The sequence below is a fragment of the Homarus americanus genome, unplaced genomic scaffold (assembly GCF_018991925.1).
Source record: "Homarus americanus isolate GMGI-L3 unplaced genomic scaffold, GMGI_Hamer_2.0 scaffold33468, whole genome shotgun sequence".
NCBI classification, from domain to species: domain Eukaryota; kingdom Metazoa; phylum Arthropoda; class Malacostraca; order Decapoda; family Nephropidae; genus Homarus; species Homarus americanus.
The window spans coordinates 5,185,536-5,208,298 of NW_024714177.1; the positions used below are offsets into that span (position 1 = coordinate 5,185,536).

Consider the following 22,763-nt stretch of genomic DNA (forward strand, 5'->3'; position numbering starts at 1 on the left):
TTCTGAAGGGCAAAGGAAAAATCTGCTGGGGACAATTGAAGACAATAAGTCATATGGTTTTTGCGTGTGAAATACTGTAGTGGAAAAATTTGCCAAATTTGGGTTTTCATGTGCGTATATTTTTATTATGATTTAGGTTCATACACATTATACACCAGGCAGTGAGAAGTGTAATGCACTGAGAGTATCTCACTGCAGAATGGTGAGATGAGTGGCCAAGAGCCTGAGAGAGTTCAGACTTTCTAAAAAAAAAAAATGCTCTCCAGTAATGCTGCTTGGAGCGACCTTCAGCATCATCCTTCTGTTGGAACACTGTGCTCACTTCATACGATTTGTATGAACTCTAAGTACCCATTGTTCTTCTGTATCTCTGAGATCCATTGTCCTATCAGGATCACAATATATATGGTACTGTGTTGTGCCAGCACTAATGAAAACCAAGTTATTATTTGTTAAAATCATAATTTTTCTAAAAATTGGGTAACTACAATCTAGACTAATGAAATATCACAAGAAATGTAGTGGAATTAACAATAAAAAAAATTAAGATTTACTATAATGGTAGCAGGTAGGTACAGTACACAAAAATGGTGGGTAAAATTATACGACTTAGTACCCTACTTGGCCCACACAAACGGAAACTGCCTGTTCCAACCTGCTGAGTGCTTGGACCTCCATGAGTATTACAAGCATGACTTTGAACCTATATTTTGTGAAAAACTCACTAATTTTCATTTGTTTCAGGCCCTTAAGATGTTAATCCCACACAAACTTTTTTTTTCCTTTTACCTTTTTATTAATCCTCTTCACCACCGATCAGCTCATTAACCGCTTGGGTGGTCGGTCACATCTCTTTTACTCACTATTGGCAAGTAATCGGCATGTACAGCATGCCTGGATAATTGGCGGATTTTTATTTCGCATTCCTCTATTATTTGCAGTTGACACTCTAGATGTACCCAAGAATGTCTGCGGGTAGTTTTAAAGTTGCTGGCATTTTCGCGGCCGGCATGGGAAGAGCGCGAGTTTTGTGGCATCCCACAGGGTGTCTCTCTTGTCCCAGGAGGTTGTCCCATACACACTCGCTCCGCCTCAGTCCATGATAAACACCTGTCCATCTTGCGCGTGTGCTGCTCTGCTCTCGGGACAACTATGCTGCTCGTGCTTGTGATGGCCCCCAAACACCCTTTACTACCTTCATCCAGCTGTAGGAAGGTGCCCAAACAAGTGAAGAGAGAAAAGAAGGTCATATCCCTATTGGAGAAGATACAACTGCTGGACAAACTTAGAAGAGGCCAAAGCTTTGTCGCGTGTGGCCGGGAGTAAGAAAACAACGAATCAACTGTCTGTTACGTTAAGAAGAAAGAGAAGGAAATACTACAGAGTATTTCAACACAGTGATGGCGCAAAAAGGTAAGATTAACTGGGAGTGAATACATACACTGGTTGATTATGAGTTGTTGATAATTTTTATAATGGTTGGGACTGGGTTGTTCTTATAACATGTGTTTGTTTGTGTGTGTGTGTGTGTGTGTGTGTGTGTGTGTGTGTGTGTGTATGTGTGTGTGTGTGTGTGTGTGTGTGTGTACATACACCACACACATATACAATACAAGTAAAAGAAATAATTGTCCTAAGGGCAAACACATAAAGGGAATATACATTTCTTTGTACACAAGTAAAAAAAAAGTAACCTCCCCCCGTCAGCAAATGTTATTTGCGGATTTGGCGATTCGCGGCCATTTTGAGAACCCAACCCCCGCAAATTTGAAGGGCATGCTGTGCTTGCCAAAGGCTACGTAAAAGAGACTTGACCAACTGCCTAAGTGGCTGACGAGCCAATCAGTAGCTGTAACCATTCAGTTGCCACACCCCTAGTTGATCATTAAAGAAAATAATTTACCTGCAAGAGTGGGTAGATTATATTTGGCATTCACTGCCATTGCATTGTTTATCCTGCAGCTGCCAGGAAGACTGCTGAGTGAATCTACTGGTTTAGGTGGGTGACCCATTCTACTCACCAAACTCTGCATGGATTGATATGTCAATGGGGTTTTACCCAAATTGGCTTGAATGATTCTGAAAGTTCAAAAAAGAAATGTGAGCATAATATTAATAAGTTGAAAACGAATTTAAACAAATAAAAAAATTCTCAAAAAATTACAGTACAAAAACAAATTATTTCTACCTTTTAGTCATATTTTACGGTTTATTACACATTCAACAAGTGACCTGTGTGATTTCCCCACTGGAACACACCCTAGCAGAGCTTGTCTGGTCCAGGGTGCAACCTGTATTCCAGTAATAGGTATTGTAAGATGTCCTGACAGATCCGTCTAAAATGGTGCAGAGCAGTGATTATGAAGCAAGTTCTAATCCCAGGTCACTGACAGCTTTGAAAGCCATTGTGTCAATGTACAAAAGGATGAACCCGAAAGCCAGTTCACTTGTCATAAGCTCCACATACTTAAAGGGAGTTGAACATTTCAAATCACACACATCCCCTGTTGTTAGTCCACAATCAACATGTGTGGCATACGATCTGCTAGTCTCTTTGTGGGTATATGCCAGGTTTGTTTACAGCTGCAAGAATGAGTAACATATGATCCATACACTTGTTTGGCAGTATCTTACTCAAGATTGTCCAGTGTATTACAGTTTTTCAAATGAAAGCGGTACTATTGCTAAATGAGTTCATAAAAGAATTACACGTACAGTCGGGGACAAAAGTTTGCTCCCATTGATGAAATTGAACCACATTAATGAGTCTCCAAACTGACTTACCCTGACTGTTTCATCTCATTTGGGGTTGATACTGCTTCAATTTAGGTGAGAGTAAACTTTTGACCCCTACAGTACATTATATGTAAAGCTTCATGTGTTATGGAAGTTTTATGCAAGTGAAAAATTAATGACAGATTATAAAATCATAAGGGCTTACTATGTACCGGGGGTATACAGTGTGTACAATACATAATGACAAAAAACAAAATTAAGGCAAGTGCTCAAGCAGCTACACATGCTCATACATTGTATTTTCATAGAAGTGATGTGATGCTTAATATGGAACTACTCTTGAGTGTGTGGATTGAAGACTAGAACCATCACAATGTGCCAAATACTGTAACACAATAATCATTCAAAAGAAGGCAAAAATGTTGTACAGTACAGTAATTTGCAGGCTCAGCAAGGTGGCAGTTCTGAAGACGAACCATTTCAGGCTAGTAAAGGTTAGTTTGATTTTTTAAAAAGCACCTTAATTGCCTATACTCGTACCACCAAGATGATTCAGCAATCAACGTGGTTGTGAAACGCATGCCTGCTAGGATATTTATTTCTACTGAAGAAAAGTCAGCACCTTATTGAAGGCTTCAAAAGATCTAATGCTTCTGTTGGGAGGTAATGCTACTGGTGATATGAAAAAAAAGCCCATTCTTGTGTACCACTCCTAAAATAAAAGGGCTTTCAAGGGCTATGCCAAGCCTAAACTACTAGTGATTTAGCATAAAGTAACTGTACATACCAGTGTAGTATTTAGAGGGCCTAAATAAAGTTTTCTAATTTTATTTATTTTTGGTCCCTATTTTATGGTTCACTATAATATTAAAGATAAGGTATTAAAGACTGGTCTTCACGAAATTCTACATCCACAGATTTCCTAGGAACCTACCCCCTCATTATTTTCAGGTGCTGAGTGGTTAGGCAGTAAGTAGACTGTTGCAAATCACTCATAAGAATACCGAGAGGGTAAGAGCAGGTTGTCAGCCACCTGACAATCGTCGGAACAGGGCAAAAATGCCCAACGAGGCCATGAACATTCCCAACCATCCAAATGTACACATCTTATGATTTTGCACATTCATCTACTGTACAATACATACAGTAAAGGATATTAGCAAAATAACATAAACAAAAAATCACTGGATATAGCACTCACATTAGGCATGATGACAATGATACAGGGGGTCCCCGTTATCAGTGTATAGTATTCATTAATCATGGATTCGCAGTTATGTGGCCAAATAATTGTAGAACTATACAGTACTTAAAAATTCCCAAACCTACGAGGATTCAAAGTATGAAATTTATCGATAGAGAGGATAAGCGTTTGAAATTCTTTCCCACCTCCCATACTCCTCACCTACACTACGCATGCACAGTACTAATCGCCTGCGTCCACAAGCATTGTTTTGAAGTGGTCCAAGGATTTTTTGTCTACTTCGTTGTACCTTTGGTGACACTGCTGGAATTATTTTCTATCCATGAGTTCCAAACCGAAATAAGTTGGTGTAGTGGCTAAAAGGAAGCAAAGTAGTTATGGGATAGACGTGAAATTAGAAGTGATATATTGTAAGAAAAGTGGTGAGCATGTGACTGACATCTCATGAGCCATGCACATGCCTGAAACGACCATCCATACTATATTTAAGAATGCTAGAAATAGAAACAGGGGCTACAACATTACTGAGACATTTAGAAGTGAGATTAACGTAGCAAAGGAGTGATGTGATGGAAAGTATGGAGTGGCGGCTTGCCACGTAGATCGAGGATCTGTACCACCAGCATACACCCGTCAGCCTAGCTCTCATCCAAGAGAAGGCTTTAAGGTTACACAAGGAACTATGGAAGAAGTTGGGAGAGGAGGAAGCTATTAAAGAGAAGGATTTCAGTGTATCTAAAGGTTGGTTTCACTGCTTCCTGAATCGGTATAGCTTCAAAAATATCAAGATACAGGGTGAGTCTGCTAGTGCCAATATCCAAGCAGCTGAAACCTTTCTTGGTAAGCTTAAGAACATAACCGAGGAAGGCTAGCCGGCAACACCTCACAGCAGGTGTTTAACATCAATGTAACTGGCATCAAATGGAAGTGTATGCCATCTCACACTTGCATCTCCAAAAAACAAACCAGTGCACCAGGTTTCAAGACATTTAAAGACCACATAACTTTGCTTGTGGGATGTAATGCAGCTGGTGACTTTATGCTTAAGCCCTTGCTTGTGTTTCGCAGTGATATTCAACGGGCATTGAAAAATCTTGTCAAAGTTTGTCTTCCTGTGACTTGGAAGTCACAGCAAAAGGCACGGAGTACACGACAATTTTCTGAAATCAACATTAGTGATGCAGCCCAAGGATATGGTCATTCGTTGTCTTAAGGCATATTATTTATGTTTTACATTCAGAAAATTAACCACAGAAACAGATGGAAGTGAAGTGATTGTGTAACAATTTTGGAAGAACTTCAATATTTTACAATGTATGCAGCTACTCGGTCAAGTTTGGAAAGAAGTTTCACCTCAACTCAAAAATGGTTGCTGGAAGGATTTATATCCAGAACTGTTCACCCTTTTGAGGGCTTTGATGCTGCCCAAGTGCACACTGAGATTTCAAGTCTAGCAAAAGATGCAGGCTTAAACAATGTTCGTGAAGATGATGATCAAGAATTGTTACAATCTATTTGAGTGTCATTTACAAACAATGTAATGGTCCCGATTACACCCAATTCTTATTAATTCTCATGGAAATTAATTCCCCTTTATAAGTGGTTTCACTATCAGAGGCTTTTTTCTGGTCCTTATTAACACACACATCCTTAACATTGCCGAAGCTGCCTCCCGAAAGTTGGGAATGCTGTACAGATGCCGTAGCTACTTCACTCTTGAGCAGTTGCTCCAAGTATATAAGGGATTCATTCGTCCTAACTTGGAGTACTGCTCTAATATCTGGGGTGGCTCTTCTTGTCCAACTGTTAGATAGGGTGGAATCAAAAGCATTTCATCTTATTAACTCTCCTTCTCTAGTTGACAATCTTTCTTCCCTTTCTCTGCGCCGCAATGTTGCTTCATTCTCTCCCTTTTACGGGTACTTTAACGGTCAATGTTCGGTGGATTTGCCAGCAGTGCCCACCGTTCCTCTGTGGATGTCGGTCACACTAGAATAATCCGTTATAGTGCATCCTTCTTTCCTCACACAACCAAACTGTGGAATGCTCTGCCTTCTTCTGTGTTTCCATATTCATATAATGTCTCACTTTAAAAAGCTGGTTTTCAGGCATCTGCGTGGTGTAGATTAATATAACCTTTTTCTTTTCTATTTCTAATTTCTTTCTATTCTTATTTTTTCACACCCTATGCCCCGTTGTGGGTCATTCAACCTGTGCCCGGGTGGGCTAATTCTCCAAAAGAAAGAAAAAAGAAGAAAAAAAAAGAAAAAAACATGGATAACGAGGACCCCTTGTATACGTGCACACACACTGGGAGAATGCGAGTAAACCAGGGAGACCACAACAATGTGTGGCGAGGTGCAGCGGGAAAATGAGTGACCACGCAAAGCAATAATGCGAGCCCACGCGGGCACTACCAGAAACTCCCTTCCTCTAGCAGATGGCTCCCCACGATGAAGAAACAAATATCGGCAAAAAATTTTTCAGCTAAATCAAACTTCCACTACAAAGAATTTGCGTTATAAGGAATGATTACTGTACTGTACGCCTTTTATGGAGGCTACACAAAAAATTCTTGCAAGATCTCCAAAATAAAATTGTGCATTAAAGATCTAAACTTACTTTTCAGTACTGTAGAGGGTGTGCCCAACTCGACACACAACTTTTACATTGTGATCCTTCGCCAACTTCTCTATTTTCTCATCTCGTATGCAGGAATATGGTTCTGTATCTACTTCCCAAGTGAGTTTCTGAACATTCCAGTCTTTAAAGAGCTTTGGAAATAATTCCTCTGGAGTTCCTCGAGCTATGAACAACCTAAATAAAAAACAAAAAGATTAATACTGTGAAAGCATTTCATTATAATACCCATTACAGTATGCTTACAAGTTACATTTACCATACAGTCAGCCCTCGCTTTACGCGGTCCCACTTTACGCGTTTCCACGTTTACGCGGTACCCTGCTGAAACCGGAATGCTCACTTTCCGCGGTGAGTGTACCCCTTTACGCGGAGAGCGGCTGGCGAGCCGCGCCATTTTTGGATCCAAACCTCCTGCCATCTCTCCCGCCATCCGCCATGTTGTGTAAGCAGTGCGAGTAGGATGCGCAGTGTGTGTCTTTGTTGCGTTATCAGTGATGTCATATGACGTATCAGAATGTAATTGGGCCTTGCATCCTTACCTCCCTCCGCTGCTAGCTGTGATTGGTTTAAAATAATATGACGTGTCCACCCGCGGGAGGGAGGGAGGAAAGACGACGCTTGACCTAGCCGCGGCAGTTTCATCCCTCCAGGCCACACCATGTATACGTGATTCCATTATTCTGTAAAATGACTTCCGCCGGACCACTGCCCCCAGAGAGAAACCTTTCCTTACCTGGACCCAGCCGCCCTAAGCCAAAGAAGACACGACGTTCCTTAAGCTATGAAATTAAGTATAAGATCATACAAGAGTTGGAGAAAGGAACAAGACAGGTTGATCTCGCGCGCCAGCATGGTGTTAACGAGTCTACGATCAGGACAATTAAGAAGGATGCAGCCAAGATAAAGGAGCACATGAACATCACAAAGTCTACAGGTGCTTCTATGATCAAGTATTTCCACAACCAGGTGCTTCTCAAGACGGAAAAATTACTTGTGAGCTACTTGGTGCGTCAGGCACGACGGAACATGGCGGTGGACACGCGCTCAGTTAAGGAGTACGCACGTGAACTGTATGCTGCAGTGTCACGAAAGATGGGAATTACAGAGCCCAAACCCTTTAATGCTTCCTCTGGGTGGTTACCATTATCAACATTGGTGGTGAAGAAGCTAGTGCTGACCGTGTTGCGGCTAGGGAATTTCCTCCGTTTTTACGTGAGATTATGGAGGAAGGACAGTACACCGACGACCAGGTGTTTAACATGGACGAATCTGGTCTTTTTTGGAAAAAGCTACCTTCCAAGACCTTCGTTGTGAAGAATGCCAGCAAGTGTCGGGGCCGGAAGTTGCAGGAGCGCATCACCGTCCTGTTTACCACCAATGCCTCCGGTACCTGTAAGTTCAAGTTATCGGTGATCCACACAGCACGCAAGCCGCACGCCTACAAGAGTATGGACATGACCAAGCTAAATGTCCTTACGTGCGTGGATGTTCTCTACACTGTCCCTCTCCTGGTTTGATGACTGTTTCGTTCCCGATGTGAAGAAATTCTGTGAGCAACAGAATGTGCCATTCAAGATTTTGTTGCTGCTGGACAACGCACCAGGACACTCGCCCCTACTGTTAGATCGTCACCCCAACGTAAAAGTGGCCTTCCTTCCTCCCAACACTACGTCTATATTACAGCCCATGGACCAAGAGTTAATCTGTAATGTAAAAGCTGCATTCTCTACTAAAAAATTCAAGCTCCTGAACGACTACACCAACACCAAGGAAGAGTTGCGTAACCTGAGTGACACCAACACCGAGAGCGAAGATGATGAGGATCAACAGTTGGCAGAGCAAGAAGTACTTTTAAAACAATTCTGAAGAACATTCAATGTCAAGAAAGCTATGGACTTCTTGGTGGAGGCATGGGATCAGCTGTCTGTAGCAACTGTTCGTCACGCATGGAGACATGTGTTGCAAGGCATTCCGGCCGTTAGGCAGAGTCAATCTGTGACTGGTGAGGTTCAGACTATTGCAGTAGCAGTGGACCTTGCCAGAGAAGCTGCGCAGAGTGTTACAGCTGCAGGCTTCTCCGAGACCACCAACGACGACATCCTGGAGGTGATAAGGGATCCTGATGTGACTACCGACGAGATGGTAGATGATGATGACGTCAGTGAAGAGGCAGGTGGTGAGTCATCCCAAGAAGAATGCCGCTTATCCCATAGTAATGTTAGGGGTGCCATCAAGTGTATCGAGAAAGCCAAGCGCCTCCTTTCCGACGACCCTGACGCAAAGAGGTATGAAATCTTCACTACCCAGCTGTTGCAGACTATGGAGCACTACATTAAGGTTTATCACGACAACATAAACACCAGCCGTCAGCAAAGCATAACAGAGTTCTTCGCCCGCAACCCACCACAGCCAGCCCAAGCCAGTGATAGTGACAGAGGTAGAGACAGTGATGATGACTTTGAGGGGTTTGTCAGGGAGGCACTAGTAAGTGTGGATGACACTGATGAAGACTCACCTGAGGGCCAGTAGCCTGCCCTCTGCCTCGGAACCAGCTTCCATTCCCCTACGCCGACCCATCTCTTCTACTTAACCCCAGCCTTGTTTTTTTCTAACCTCACCTTCATTTTATTCTTCTCTTATTGACTGTTCCCTTCTATATTATGTGTGGGTGAATACCATCATAAAGTTAAGAGGTTATTTTTAGTAAAACGTACGTATTGTGTCGGGAAAAAGTGGAGTTTGGGGGTCGGCCCGGTCTCTATTTCAATTAATCCCATATGTTATGTTGTTCACTTTACGCGGGCCGCCGTGGGTTGAATTAACCTCGTAAAGTGAGGGTTCACTGTATATTCAAAGGAACACCAACAAAATTCTTTATAGATTAAGTCATCAGGAATTATGTGATCAACTTCACCTCTCCTTTCTCACAACACTGACATTCACTTAGTCTGTTAATGCCCCTCTGTTCTTGGAAAATGTAAATATAATTTACACTTTCAACTACAGTAATTACAATACTAAATGCAACTACAGTCAACCCTCACTTTACGCGGTTAATGTAACCCACAGGGTGCCGCGGAAAGTGAGGAACGCGTAAAGTAAATAACATAACATATGGGATTAATTGAAATAGAGTCCGGGCCGACCCCCAAACTCCACTTTTTGACGACACACAACTATGTTGGAGTAAAAATATTATCTTAACTTTATGATGGTATGCACACACAATTAATAATTAAGAGAAATATCAATAATATTAGGTTTTTTAACACTTACATTAGTAGAAAAGATGGCTGGGCACACGGGGATGGGCGGTTGGTTCCGAGGCAGAGGGCAGATTATTAGCCCTCACCTGTATCACCTGTATCACTTGTATCTATCCACCAGAGAGGCTTGTAGGGCCTCTTTGTCAAACCCCCCAAAGTTCATATAAGTCCATATCCTCACTATAATTATCACTATCACTGACTTGGGCCGGCTGTGGTGGGTGGCGGGTGAAGAACTGGTAATGTTTTGATGACTGGGCGACCTTGTGCGCACCATGTTCGCACCGCTTACACAACATGGCGGATGGCGGGAGGTTTGGATCCAAAAATGGCGCGGCTCGCCAGCCGCTCTCCGCGTAATGGGGTACACGCACCGCGGAATGTGAGCATGTTAGGTTACGGCAGGGCACCGCTTAAACGTGGAAACGCGGAATGTGGGACCGCGTAAAGTGAGGGTTGACTGTACTGTATTACATTCAGATATTAAACCTCCATTCTCTGTGGGCTTTTCCTTCTTTCCTGTGAATTTTTTTTCAATATTAAATTTCATAAACACAATATTGTTTGGTACCCCATATTACTAACATAAGTACAGAACTGAAATATCTTAACCAGTTCCTGAATACAACATTATCATTCTATATACTGTACTGTACTGTACTCAAATACTGTATGTACAGTACTATCCATGACTATAATCATCCAAATCCATCCTTGTAATAATATTACACTGTTATTTTTTTTTAATTTTAAGTCCTCACTCTGGTTTTTATACTTCTGCTCTGCAATAATGCACACATGCTCTCAATCTTACCTCGATCCCAGGTCCCGCAGCTTAATATCCAAATCAGCAAGTGTCTGTGCCAAGAATCGCCACCTATTACTTCCCACCCGAGCATTGGTCACAAACCATGGGTCCAGGATAAATAATGGTCGTAGCTCACAGTTCTAGGGGTAAAATTGTGTATTCAGTATATACCTGTACTACAATGTGTACACAAAGTACTAATAAATCAAACCAATTTTTATGTACAGTATGGTGTAAATTTCTCATGATAAAAAATATTCTTACCAAGGGAATTACTGGACTACATAAAAAAACTATATTACAGTACTGTAAACCGTCACTATTCGTGGGGGTTAGGTTCCAAGGAATGGCGCGAATTGACAAAACCGCAAATACCAACTTATACTACCTTAGTGCACTACTGTATACCTATATACAGTGTATGAGAAACTTAAGTCACCAATACTACTCCCCTTTGTATTTGGAAGTTTGGAGCTTGATAAAGTGTACTACACAATAGAATGAAATCTGGTTTCTGAAGCATAGGGAGATCATCAGGATCACTGTTGGAAGAGGGTGAGAAAGTGGTGGTTGGTTGGGAGACAGGTGGTGGAGAGGCGCAAGGTGGGTATGTGATGTCTCGTGGGGAGGTGGGTGGTGGAGTGGCAGCAACAGCTGACCAAGTAGGTGAAGGAAACGAATCAGATGGGCGAGTGGCTTTCTTGAAAAACATCGTGATTGGTAGTTGTTTCCTCTTGGCTTTGAGGTCTCTAAATGTTCCACTCCACTCACATCACTAGCACTGACACTAGGCAGTCTTTTAGGGGCCATTTAACACAGAAATACAAAAGTTTTGAGTACAACACAAGAGATGGTGCATCACAGGTAATGGTTGAGTGCAAACCAAGGGAGAAGAGATGCTGTGGGTGAGTGGGGGTGACTCGTTGTGCTACGGGAGAGGCTCATAAGCTAGCCACCATCTGCTTACTGTGAAGTCGAAATTGTGAATCGCAAATTCACAAATAGCAAGGATTTACTGTACTGAAATATGTTTTAATAGTGTACTACTTTTGTGAAGAGTTGTTTTGTGGAATTTAAATAAAAATTTCTGTATGAGGATGAAATCACCGTGATTAATAGTTGTACCAGAAATGAAGATAAATACAGTTCAGCTATATACAGTGTATGTATTAAAAAAATTGAAAAATAGATATAAAATAGGGGGAAATTTTAAACATGGGGGAACTGTAGACACCCTACCAATCCATTTCAATACGTACATGGCTAGAGCACAAGACTTACAGAGTTTTGCTTCATCTCTTGCCTTTCTAAGAGGAAAGTATTATTTAATACATTCTGGATCAAAGGGGCACAGTCCTCAGCTAAAGTCATCAACTCAACTCAAGACTTCTAAAAGAAGACCAGCAAAACACAGAATACAGTACAGTTTGTGACTCTAGGTAGTATACTGTACAAGGTTACTTTCATTTTTAATATTGTAAAAAGATTAATTATCGGTATTGAGAAAGCCTCATCCTTCGACCTATATTGCCAGGTACAGGTTGTACCTCTCTAGTCCGGCAACCTCGGGACCTGACCGGTGCCGGACCATGGAAATTCACCCTTTTCCTGGATAGATAGTGACTTGTGCTTATGCTTGGAAGCACTAGCACCACTTTCTCTGCTTCATGGTCACTTTGAAGACATATTGAAGGGTTAAATGTCGTACAGTAGCTTCTCAAATTTTGCGAGTTTTTAATTCAACGTTTTTTATTGGAACACACAAAAAACAAAACAATTCAAAATTTTGACGGTGGAAACTCGAATTTCAACGGGTTTGAACGGCTCACCAATGTTCAGACGTGCACAATCGTGTAAACAGCGTCATTTCTCTTATGTACAAAGGATTCATTATTGTTTATTACTGAATGTCTTTTTGATTGAATTAATGTTTATGTCTGCAAAATGAGCAATACAATTCATTATAAATACGTAGAATATTAAAACACACGAGGAGACGAGACGGCTTTGTTTTCGTTGTTTACAAAACCAGTGACTGACTGGTTCTACATATAAAACTGAAGAAAATAAGACCCTGGTTGTAGCTGTAGTAAAATTAATATGGTTGTTTTAAGTAATGTTATTTAATGTTACTAAATGGAACAATAGAAGTAGCTAACGATAATGGTAAAGAAAAAAAGAGAGATCGCATATGTACTGTAAGTGCACACACGTGAAAACATATCGTCATTACTTTACATAAGAATATGAAAGCAACACTTATTTACTGTTTATATATATTTTAATTAATGTTTCTCATTTTTTTTATTGAATTAATGTTTGTGTGTGCAAAATGAACAATACTGTACAATTCATTAATAATACGTGGAATATTAAAACACACGAGGAGACGAGACGGCTACTGGCATTGTTTTCGTTAATGCTTACAAAACCAGTGACTGATATAAAACTGAAGAAAGTAAGACCCTGCTTGTAGCTGTAGTAAAATTAATGTAAAAAATTTAATATGGTTGTTTGAAGTAATGTTATTTAATGTTAATAAATGGAACAATAAATAAGTAGCTAACCATTAATGATAAAGAAAAAAGTGAGACTGCGCGTATGTAAGTGTGCACATGTGAAAACATATAGTCATTACTCTACATAAGATTATGAAAGCAACACTTATTGACTGCTCATATATATTGAAGGGTTAAATGTTGAACTCTGTATAGACAAGCAGAGAGAGAGAGAGAGCAGCCGAACTGCCGGAAGTAAACAAACCTTAATTTCCCGCAGCTTTGTTGTTTTTTTTTACGGGGATTAGCCCACCCGGACATAGGTCACTGACCCACATTGGGGCCTGAGGGGCGAAAATTTAATACTCCTGTAATAATAATAATAATAATTCAGATAAGTTTAAAAAAAAAAGAGAAAAAAAGCTCCCTATCTACCTATTGGACAAACTAAAATCTTTCCGGACCACGGGAGTTTCCGGACCACAGAATGCCGGACTAGAGAGGTACAACCTGTATAATAAAAAAAAAACCCTGTCCCTCAAACTTGGTAGTGCATGACAGTGTCACAGTATAACTTGTAACCTCTCACTTGGGGATGTTTGCTATATTGGTTAGCACCCTTACAAAGTGATCTTTCACTTTTTTAATTGGTCTATGATTCTCAGAAGTTAGAGTAAATCTTTAAATTATTTTCTACTTTTTGTGATAGCAAAACCAACATCCTTATTTTCCTGGCTATTCAATTTTCAGAATTGTCTGGATGATACATACAGTAACCAAAGGCTTTAAGTACAGTGCGGGTATTACTATTTAAATGTGTAAAATGGTATACAGTATTATATGAAAGAAAAGAGACTGACAATCATCAGAGAAATACAGTACAGTAAGTCCTCGCTTAACGTCGTGGTTCCGTTCCTGAAAACCGCGACTTTAACTGAAACAACGTTAACTGAATCAATTTTCCCCATAGGAAACAGATAAAATACGGGAATTGCGTTCCCCAGCTTCCCTTTGCCCCATAAAATTCATTACATATACGTATACATAAATTCAATGGATTTTTTTTAAATAGTATATACAGTATTATACATCCAAAAAGATAAATATACTAGATCATTTTGTACTGAACTCACTGATGGGCAGAGGAGGAGCAAGTGTGTGGTGGGTAGTGGAGAGGAGGGGGGTGGGAGAGGAGGAGGAGGGCGGGAGAAGAGGAGGGTGGTGAGTCACTGAGACCCGGAGGGTGGCTTCTCCTCCCGCTCTGACTAGGTGAGAAAGGGTGATGCGCCTTTACAAGTAGTCCGTTAAGACGTTATAGTGTACCGAATCGGCGGGACGTTGTCCGAATCATGGGTACCTTAAGAGTAGCGACGTTATAACGAAACAACTTTGTTGGGGGCAAAGTTAAACAAGAACCTACTGTATGTTTAAAGGGACTTACTTCTTCTACAGACGCCAGTAGTGCTGGATTGTCATGAAGACGCAATCCTTTACGGAACCAGTGTATGGTAGTCATTTTTTTCAACATCTATTTGCCTAATCAATCTGCAAAGTAAATTGAATAAATCAAAACAATTTGAGCTCATATAAAATTGATAAAAATTCATACCACCAGGGTTTTTCTAGGGTCTTCCTGATTTACAGAACATATTCCCTTCATTGTTTCTCCATACATACTACAAATTATCCCAGGATGGGGGCAAGGTGCCCAGGAAGTGATAGTGATGTGCTTAACCCAAACACAACAAGGAAATCCATCAGTAAGAGTACACAGTACTACTGTACTAAGTTAGAAGTCTCATGGCATTTTGATGCTGGTGAGTATGTGGTGGTCACTGGTGTTGCTCTAGGTCTCACTCCCAACACTGTGAAATAAAATCATGATACAGGTAATGCTAATTTACCCACTTCACAATTAAGATTTAAATTACAGTACATGCCTTATCCTCAGCTATGCTTCAAAAGTCGTTCAAAACACATCAAACACTGTCGGAAAACCATAATTTCAACCTAACTTAACAGGTAAAATTATAATTTCTTTTATCCACCTATTTAGAAGGTTATTGTTTCACTTGTTGCCACTAAACGAATCTCAGGAATTTTATAGCTGCAATCAGTAGTTCTGACAATTGTAATACACCTATCTTCAATGGCATTTCTGGTGCTAATTATGAATAAGCTAGATATCAAAAATATTATAATGTATGTTCATATGTGGCGGTACACACCCAGAACATTAAACGACTGTGGAGCCCCAGGTTAGGTTAGGTTAAGTTAGGTTCAAAACTGTTTTTCCAATGTTTTTTATATGCTTTGAACACAATTTCCCTTGATTTTTATTGCAAATATCTAGATTCTGAGATGGGAGGGGGGACCTTATCTCAGATAACTATTAATTTGCGCCAGAAATGAAGGTCAAATTCATTCATAACACATCAAAAACCACTTGAAAAACATAGTTTCAACTTCGATTTCATAGTATAAATTTACCTCTGGAAGTATGTCAGAATCGTTCAAAATACATCAAACACCATCGGTAAAACATAATTACAACCTAATCTAACTTACGTAATACTCTCTCGGACGGTGGTTAACTTAGGGTCCGACTAATTACCCAAATGTACCCAAATGTAGCCAAATATAGCCGGAATGAAGTCAAATAATGGTCTTAGATGAATAAATCGGACTGCCAATCACTTCTCGACTAGTATTTGGTGTCAGAAAGTCACAAAAAATTGGTAAACTTAATTTAAACTGAGTTAATAGAGCAAGTGCATGTACCTAACCTAATCTAATCTAATCTGTTCTCACCTCACCTCACCTAACCTAACACAACTCAGATTAAATTAAGTTTGCCAATTTTTTTTGACTTTATGACACCAAATAATAATCGAGAAGTGATTCACAGCCTGAATTAAGCTTGTAGGACCATCATTTGACTTCATTGCGACTACATTTGGGTAATTACTCCCTCCGTCGGTACATGCACGCGATCTATTAACTCAGATTAAAGTAAGTTTTCCAATTTTTTGTGACTTTCTGACACCAAATACTAGTCAAGAAGTGATTAGTAGTCAGATTTATTCATCTAGGACCATTATTTGACTTCATTCCGGCTATATTTGGCTACATTTGGGTAATTAGTTGGACCGGTTAACTTATCCTACTGCATGACCGAAACGATAATAATACCCATAATCTCAAATATATATATATTTATATATATATATATATATATATATATATATATATATATATATATATATATATATATATATATATATATATATATATATATATATATATATATATATATATATATATATATATATATATAGTTTATTGATGAATGGTATGCAGTATAAAATAGTAACTTTTCCTCACGAAAAATTAGTAAAGTATCCAATCTAAAATTTAATATCGACTGAAAAAATCGAAAAATAAAAACATCCCAAAACTGAGACCTTCACCATCTTGTTAGATGTTGAACCTAACTCTGACAACACACATGTAAGAGATTTCGATACGGAACTCTTGTCACTAGAGTTCACATTTACCTGCCAGCAGCGTCACTCACCGTGTTGAAGGTGGCGGGACACTCGTCACGCAATGTTTACAAATGTTAAGCTCTGCAGAACAAACTATGAGGTTCAATTTATAGCCAATGGCAAATTAGTTCCAAGTTAACTACGTTCTGATTGGTCTTTATAAAATGATGACGTTTAAATGAGAAACTTCGAAGAGGTCTAATGTAACCTTACGTAATGTTTGCATAATAAGAAAATTTAGGTTTATATTCAATATATTAAACATCATTTATCATCGTAAAATTATTACAACTGCATTATCTTAACACTGTAATATTTTTCATTAATAAACGATACGATTTCTATATAATTATACTTATCAGTAATAATAATAATAATAATAATAATAATAATAATAATAATAATAATAATAATAATAATAATAATAATAATAATAATAATAATAAGAAGAAGAAGAAGAAGAAGAAGAAGAAGAAGAATGTTTATTCAATAAAGTTGCAGGGGCAGATCCAGAAATCTCAAAAGAGGGGTCCAAGAAGTTTTGGGTAGGGTTACAGGGCGAGCAGAGAGCCCACCCCAGCTGTAAGCCTCCGGAATTTTTATTTAATTTAATTTTTAAATCTGCCCATTGTCATATTGGTAATAACATGGGCATTTTGAGGTCATTTTGAAGCCATGTGCACTTGATATTAGGAGACATTCTTAGGTAATTACTGTTTACTATACAATACTGCATTAAAGACAATGTCTTGGAATTTTCGGATGGAAAGGGCCGGGTCTGGACCCCCAGGATCTGCCCTTGAATTTGGCATACAAATGGGTAATGCCATAGCAGCCATACCTTCACCAGCCCACTGCCCGCCGCACCGCCTCTCGACAGATTGGCGCCTTGGCACAGCGCGCAGGTACAGTTACAGATATACTGTAGTGGATTCCTCCCCTACAAGTGTCGTTTGTCGCTGAGTAGCCGAACCTTCTCGAATTCCCCAGCCTACGCCTCCAGCGCCGCCTGACGGAGCGGGGGTCAACTATCAACCCACGCCTACCCCCGCCTTATAAGACCTCACACCACTGTGACCACCTTCTTTCTACCCACGGCCACCAGCAAGAAACACCTCCTCCGCCCGCTCCCGCCGGCGACCTTGGCGTCCCTCAAGCTGCGTGCCCTCCTCTGGGCACCCTCACCAACCAGCTCTCTCTACTCAATGCTTGTAACCATGCTGCCTACCCAGCAACAAGCTGCATTGTACATCCAATACAATATGTATACAGAGAGCACATTGTGAGTTTCCTTTCTCCATCCCATCCTGAGTGTGAACCAATATCTCATAACCCCACAATACTTTTACTTTTATCCTCTTCGCCACTGATCGGCTCGATAGCCTCGTAGGCGGTCGGGGGTCAGGTCACGGTCCGACTAATTACCCAAATGTAGTCGCACTGAAGTCAAATGATGGTCCTACAAGCGTAAATCGGGCTGTGAATCACTTCTCGATTATTATTTGGTGTCATAAAGTCACAAAAAATTGGTAAACCTAATTTAATCTGAGTTGTGTTAGGTTAGGTTAGGTACATGCACTCGATCTATTAACTCAGATTAAATTAAGATTACCAATTTTTTGTGACTTCGTGACACCAAATACCAGTCGAGAAGTGATTGACAGTCCGATTTATTCTTGTAGGACCATTATTTGACTTCATTGCGGCTACATTTGGGTAATTAGTCGGACTCGTCGGTCACGTCTGTTATACAGTTTTCTGGACTTTAGACTTCTTCAACCTTGAGTTGTGACTCCTCGGTTCAAATATGTTACTTGCATATATAAACATGGACAATTTGATTATTTCTTGCAAATTGTTGCAAATTGTAGATTATAATGCATATCTGGCACCTGATATGTATAGTATGTAATGCCATTCAATAAAAAACTACATATTTCATATCAGCTAGTTATTGTTGAGTATCAGCTGTTTCCAGTTGTTGCTGTTCCTCCCCTTCTCTGTAACGTATGATCAACCAGTAAACACCAAAATAAATCTTAAGGTTCTCTTTGTCAAATCTTAGTACCTCTACCTTAAATTGTCTCTAGACAACATAATCTATTGAACAGAACCTTAAACCTCCTGCAGCTCACCGTGGAGGGTGCCACTAAAAAAGAAAAGGGTGTCAGACAACTAGTAATTTACACACTAATACACTCTGCTGGTCAAGCTCACCTGTCTATAATTATTTGTGACGTGGCAATTTCTTAGTTTGAATAGAGGACACACATATTTAATTATTCTAATAACAACTTCCTCATGTTTTATACTTTGTGGTTAGATCCTGGCTGCTCCATGCGTGGGTACAGGAGACTCAGATGATTACGGGTAAAGGAGTCTCAGGTGATCAAGGGTGCAGGAGTCTCAGGTGATCAAAGGTACAGGAGTCTCAGGTGATCAAGGGTGCAGGAGTCTCAGGTGATCAAGAGTACAGGTGTCTCAGGTGATCAAGGATACAGGAGTCTCATGTGATCAAAGGTACAGGAGTCTCAGATGATCAAGGATGCAAGAGTCTCAGGTGATCAAGGGTACAAGAGTCTCAGGTGATCAAGGGTGAAGGTGTTTCAGGTGATCAAGGGTGAAGGTGTTTCAGGTGATCAAGGATGCAAGAGTCTCAGGTGATCAAGGGGACAGGTGTCTCAGGTGATCAAGGGTACAGGTGTCTCAGGTGATCAAGGGTGCAGGAGTCACAGGTGATCAAAGGTACAGGAGTCTCAGGTGATCAAGAGTACAGGTGTCTCAGGTGATCAAGGGTACAGGAGTCTCAGGTGATCAAAGGTACAGGAGTCTCAGGTGATCAACAGTACAGGTTTCTCAGGTGATTACTTTTCCTTTTTTTTATCTTCTTCACCAAATGATCGGCTCGTTAGCCGCTTGGGCGATCGGTCACGTCTCTGTTACGCACTGTTGGCAAGTACTGGGCATGCACCGGCTCCTGAATGCACCTGAACCCCTCCAGTGTTGGTCAAGTCTGGTCTTGAAAGAGCTCACACTCGGTGCCGTCACAACACTTTCTGGTAGATTGTTTCAAAGAGTTCACAACTCTCACTCCGAAAACGTTTGCCCTCACAGTTTTCTGGACTTGCAGCTTCTTCAATCTTGAAGTGTGACCCCTTGTGGGGCGAGCGTCTCCTAGCTCCAAGCAAGGACACTCGACTGAGTAGTGCCCCTTGAGATGCTTACACACCTCAATTGGGTCCCCCCTTGCCCGTCTGTAGTATAAGCTAGGCAAGTTCAGACGCTCCAATCTCTCAGGTTAGCTGAGGTGCCGAAGTGCAGGCACCAGTCTGGTGGCCCTCCTTTGAACATTTTCAACCAACTGACAGTTCCTAGCATATCTCGGGGACCAGATGGGGTGACAGTACTCCAGATGGGGAAGCACTTCACTCTTGAAAATCGTTACGAGGAATGGACCGTCTAGATATCTGAACGACCTTCTTATCAGACCCAATAATTTATTTGCTTGATTTACCTTCTTCTCGCAATGGCCCGAGAACTTCAGCTTATTGTCAACATACTGTACAGTACACACCTAGGGCCTTCTCACGTTCAGTCTCAAATAGTGCAGTTTCTTCATCCTGTTGGGACATATGATACGCCTCCTTACCGATGGTACGCCCCAGGTGCATTCTCTTACACTTCATGACATTGAATCTTAGCAGCCATTTCTTCGACCATTCTTGGAGTCCACAGAGGTCCTTCTGCAGCTCTTCACAGTCCACTTGCTTCTTGATTTCCCGAAATAACTTGGCGTCATCGGCAAACATTTGTATGGAGGAGTGTACAACGTCAGGCATGTCATTTATGAAACAAACAAACAACAGCGAGCCCATCACATTGCCCTTTGGTACCCCTCTTGTGACAGTTACGGATGATGATTTCGTGCCATTAATCACAACACACTGCTTGCGGTCATGTAGAAAGTCTTCTATTTACGCTAGGACAGTTCTCCGAATTCCGTGCCCTTCCAGTTTGATTTTCAGCCTTTCGTGGGGTACACGGTCGAAAGCGTTGGCAAAATCTAGGTAAATATTGTCGATATTACCACCCCGTTCCAGAATATGGGTCCAAATAGCCAATACCTTGAGCAATTGTGTTAAGCAGGAGCGCCCCGGCATAAAACCGTGTTGGCAATCCTTTACAAGGTTGTTTCGTAGTAGATGTTCCATCGCAGCATCTCTGATAATACTCTCAAGTACTTAACATATTATGCTGGTCAGGCTCACCGGTCTATAGTTGTTTGTGGAGTGACGATCGCCCTTCTTGAAGATAGGACTCACATATGCCACTTTCCATTCACTGGGGACCTTTGCTCATCTAGTCATTTACAAAACAGGATCTTCAGGGGCTCGGCAAGCTCGTTGCACAACTCTCTTAGCACTCTAGGATGCACCATGTTAAGGCCGGGACTCTTATGGACCTTTAGCTTTGACAGTATATTTCTAATACCCTCTTCTGTGAACACAATGTGGGTCAGTGCTGTGTCGAACCGTCTGTCCTTAAACGTAAGACGGTTAATCGCATCCTCTCTTGTGAACACCGAGGAAAAGAAGCTGTTCAATGCCTCAGCTTTATCCTCGCCAGAATCTGCGTAACTACCATCTTCAAGCTTCAGGTGTGATACTCCTACTCGCGTTTATAATTTCGAATTTGCATAGCGGTAAAACGCCTTTGGGTTTGACTTGACCTCGCTTGCAACCAGCCTCTGGAACTCCTTTTCAGCCCTTCTACATTCTATCTTTGCTTGGTTTCTGGCTTTTGCATACATCCTCCTGTCCTGCTCATCATTTGACCCAACCCACGTCTTGAAATTTTTTGTGGTTTCTTTGCAATTTACATTGCAGTTGACCTCGTGTCTTATACGGAGTTTTTCGCCCACTGGGCGCCTGAATCCATTGCAACCCGAAACGGTAAATAAAAGTTGTCTTCTAGTTATGTACTTAAAATTTATTTTCAAAACGAGGTCAATTAAATGTTATATTAGATATATGGCAGTTCAAAGAAAACTACTTAGCCCTACTGAATATGCACAACCAAAATATATAAACTAATCAGTCGAAAATGAATTAAATTTAGGTCTTCCTACAATAAATCTGATCACCAATTTCACGTCTGTCTTTACAATACAAAATATCCTGTGAAAGAATTTATTAACATGCGTTTAGTGAAGGCACAACTGCTGGCGATGTACGAAAATTTACAAGGAAAACTCTAGTATCACACGATTGAAATGTTATGCATTTCTAGGAAACTTTAGTGAATGGATTAGAGCTTCCCTCCGTCGTTTCAGACTACTTCAATATAGGGGTAGCAGGCAGTGTGTTTCCCTTCCTTCCCTACTCCCTAAAGCCACATCCAAGGTTTTCATCATTAGTGTAAGACAACAGGAGCGAGTGAATGTTCATCATAGCTGATCTTAACTGATAAATTATTTAATTAGTCTGTTAGTTAAAACTATTATAAAATATCCAAAGAGACCAAGAACAGTATTCTTTACTCATAGTAATAGACCAGAGTGTAATAAAATTGTGTCTGTTAAATTAAAGAACTACTCCATGGCTTACCAACCTAACATTTTATCATTAATTCTGCAGTGATCTTTCACAAAAATTCATATTTTTAGTGTAAAATGCAGTCGCTAAAAAACGATCTTTGAGGGGGTCGATGAATTTCAAAATGAACACTGCTATGCCTGTTATCTTGGCAGGGTTGTCAATCCTTCGTTCAAGAAATCATAATTATTGGCTAACACAATTTTGTAAATATAGTTTTTTGAGCGACTGTACAAACGCATATTATGAAAGTTGGCTTAGATAATAGATAATACAGAGCCAAGATTATGAACAACACTAGGGGAGGCCAGAGGTCCATTGTCCTCCATATCGGTGAAGAGTGGGCCAAATTTTCTTTTACCCCCCCCCTAAAGAAGTGGAATATTTTTTCTGAAGATTGGAGTTTGTTACTTTCCAGGTACACACACACACACACACACACACACACACCACACACACACACACA

General features: G+C 40.6%; 1 protein-coding gene across 5 annotated transcripts in view; it reads right to left on the minus strand.

The window, feature by feature from the left end:
• Window positions 1-16,814, minus strand: part of LOC121877411 (cryptochrome-2-like) — a 43,624-nt gene extending 26,810 nt beyond the window's left edge. For 3 of the 5 annotated variants that reach the window (XM_042383203.1, XM_042383194.1, XM_042383172.1), the window contains exons 1-5: window positions 16,713-16,755; window positions 14,597-14,700; window positions 10,664-10,797; window positions 6,563-6,757; window positions 1,904-2,079 (exon numbers count right to left, since the gene is read on the minus strand). In XM_042383203.1, the coding sequence (XP_042239137.1) occupies window positions 1,904-2,079; window positions 6,563-6,757; window positions 10,664-10,797; window positions 14,597-14,683 (592 nt within the window). In that variant the 5' untranslated portion in view covers window positions 14,684-14,700; window positions 16,713-16,755. Of the gene's footprint in view, window positions 1-1,903; window positions 2,080-6,562; window positions 6,758-10,663; window positions 10,798-14,596; window positions 14,701-15,723; window positions 15,858-16,712 lie in introns of those variants that run through there. The other 2 variants (XM_042383179.1, XM_042383186.1) reach the window with 2 other exon arrangements.
• Between the last annotated feature and the right edge of the window lie 5,949 nt (window positions 16,815-22,763).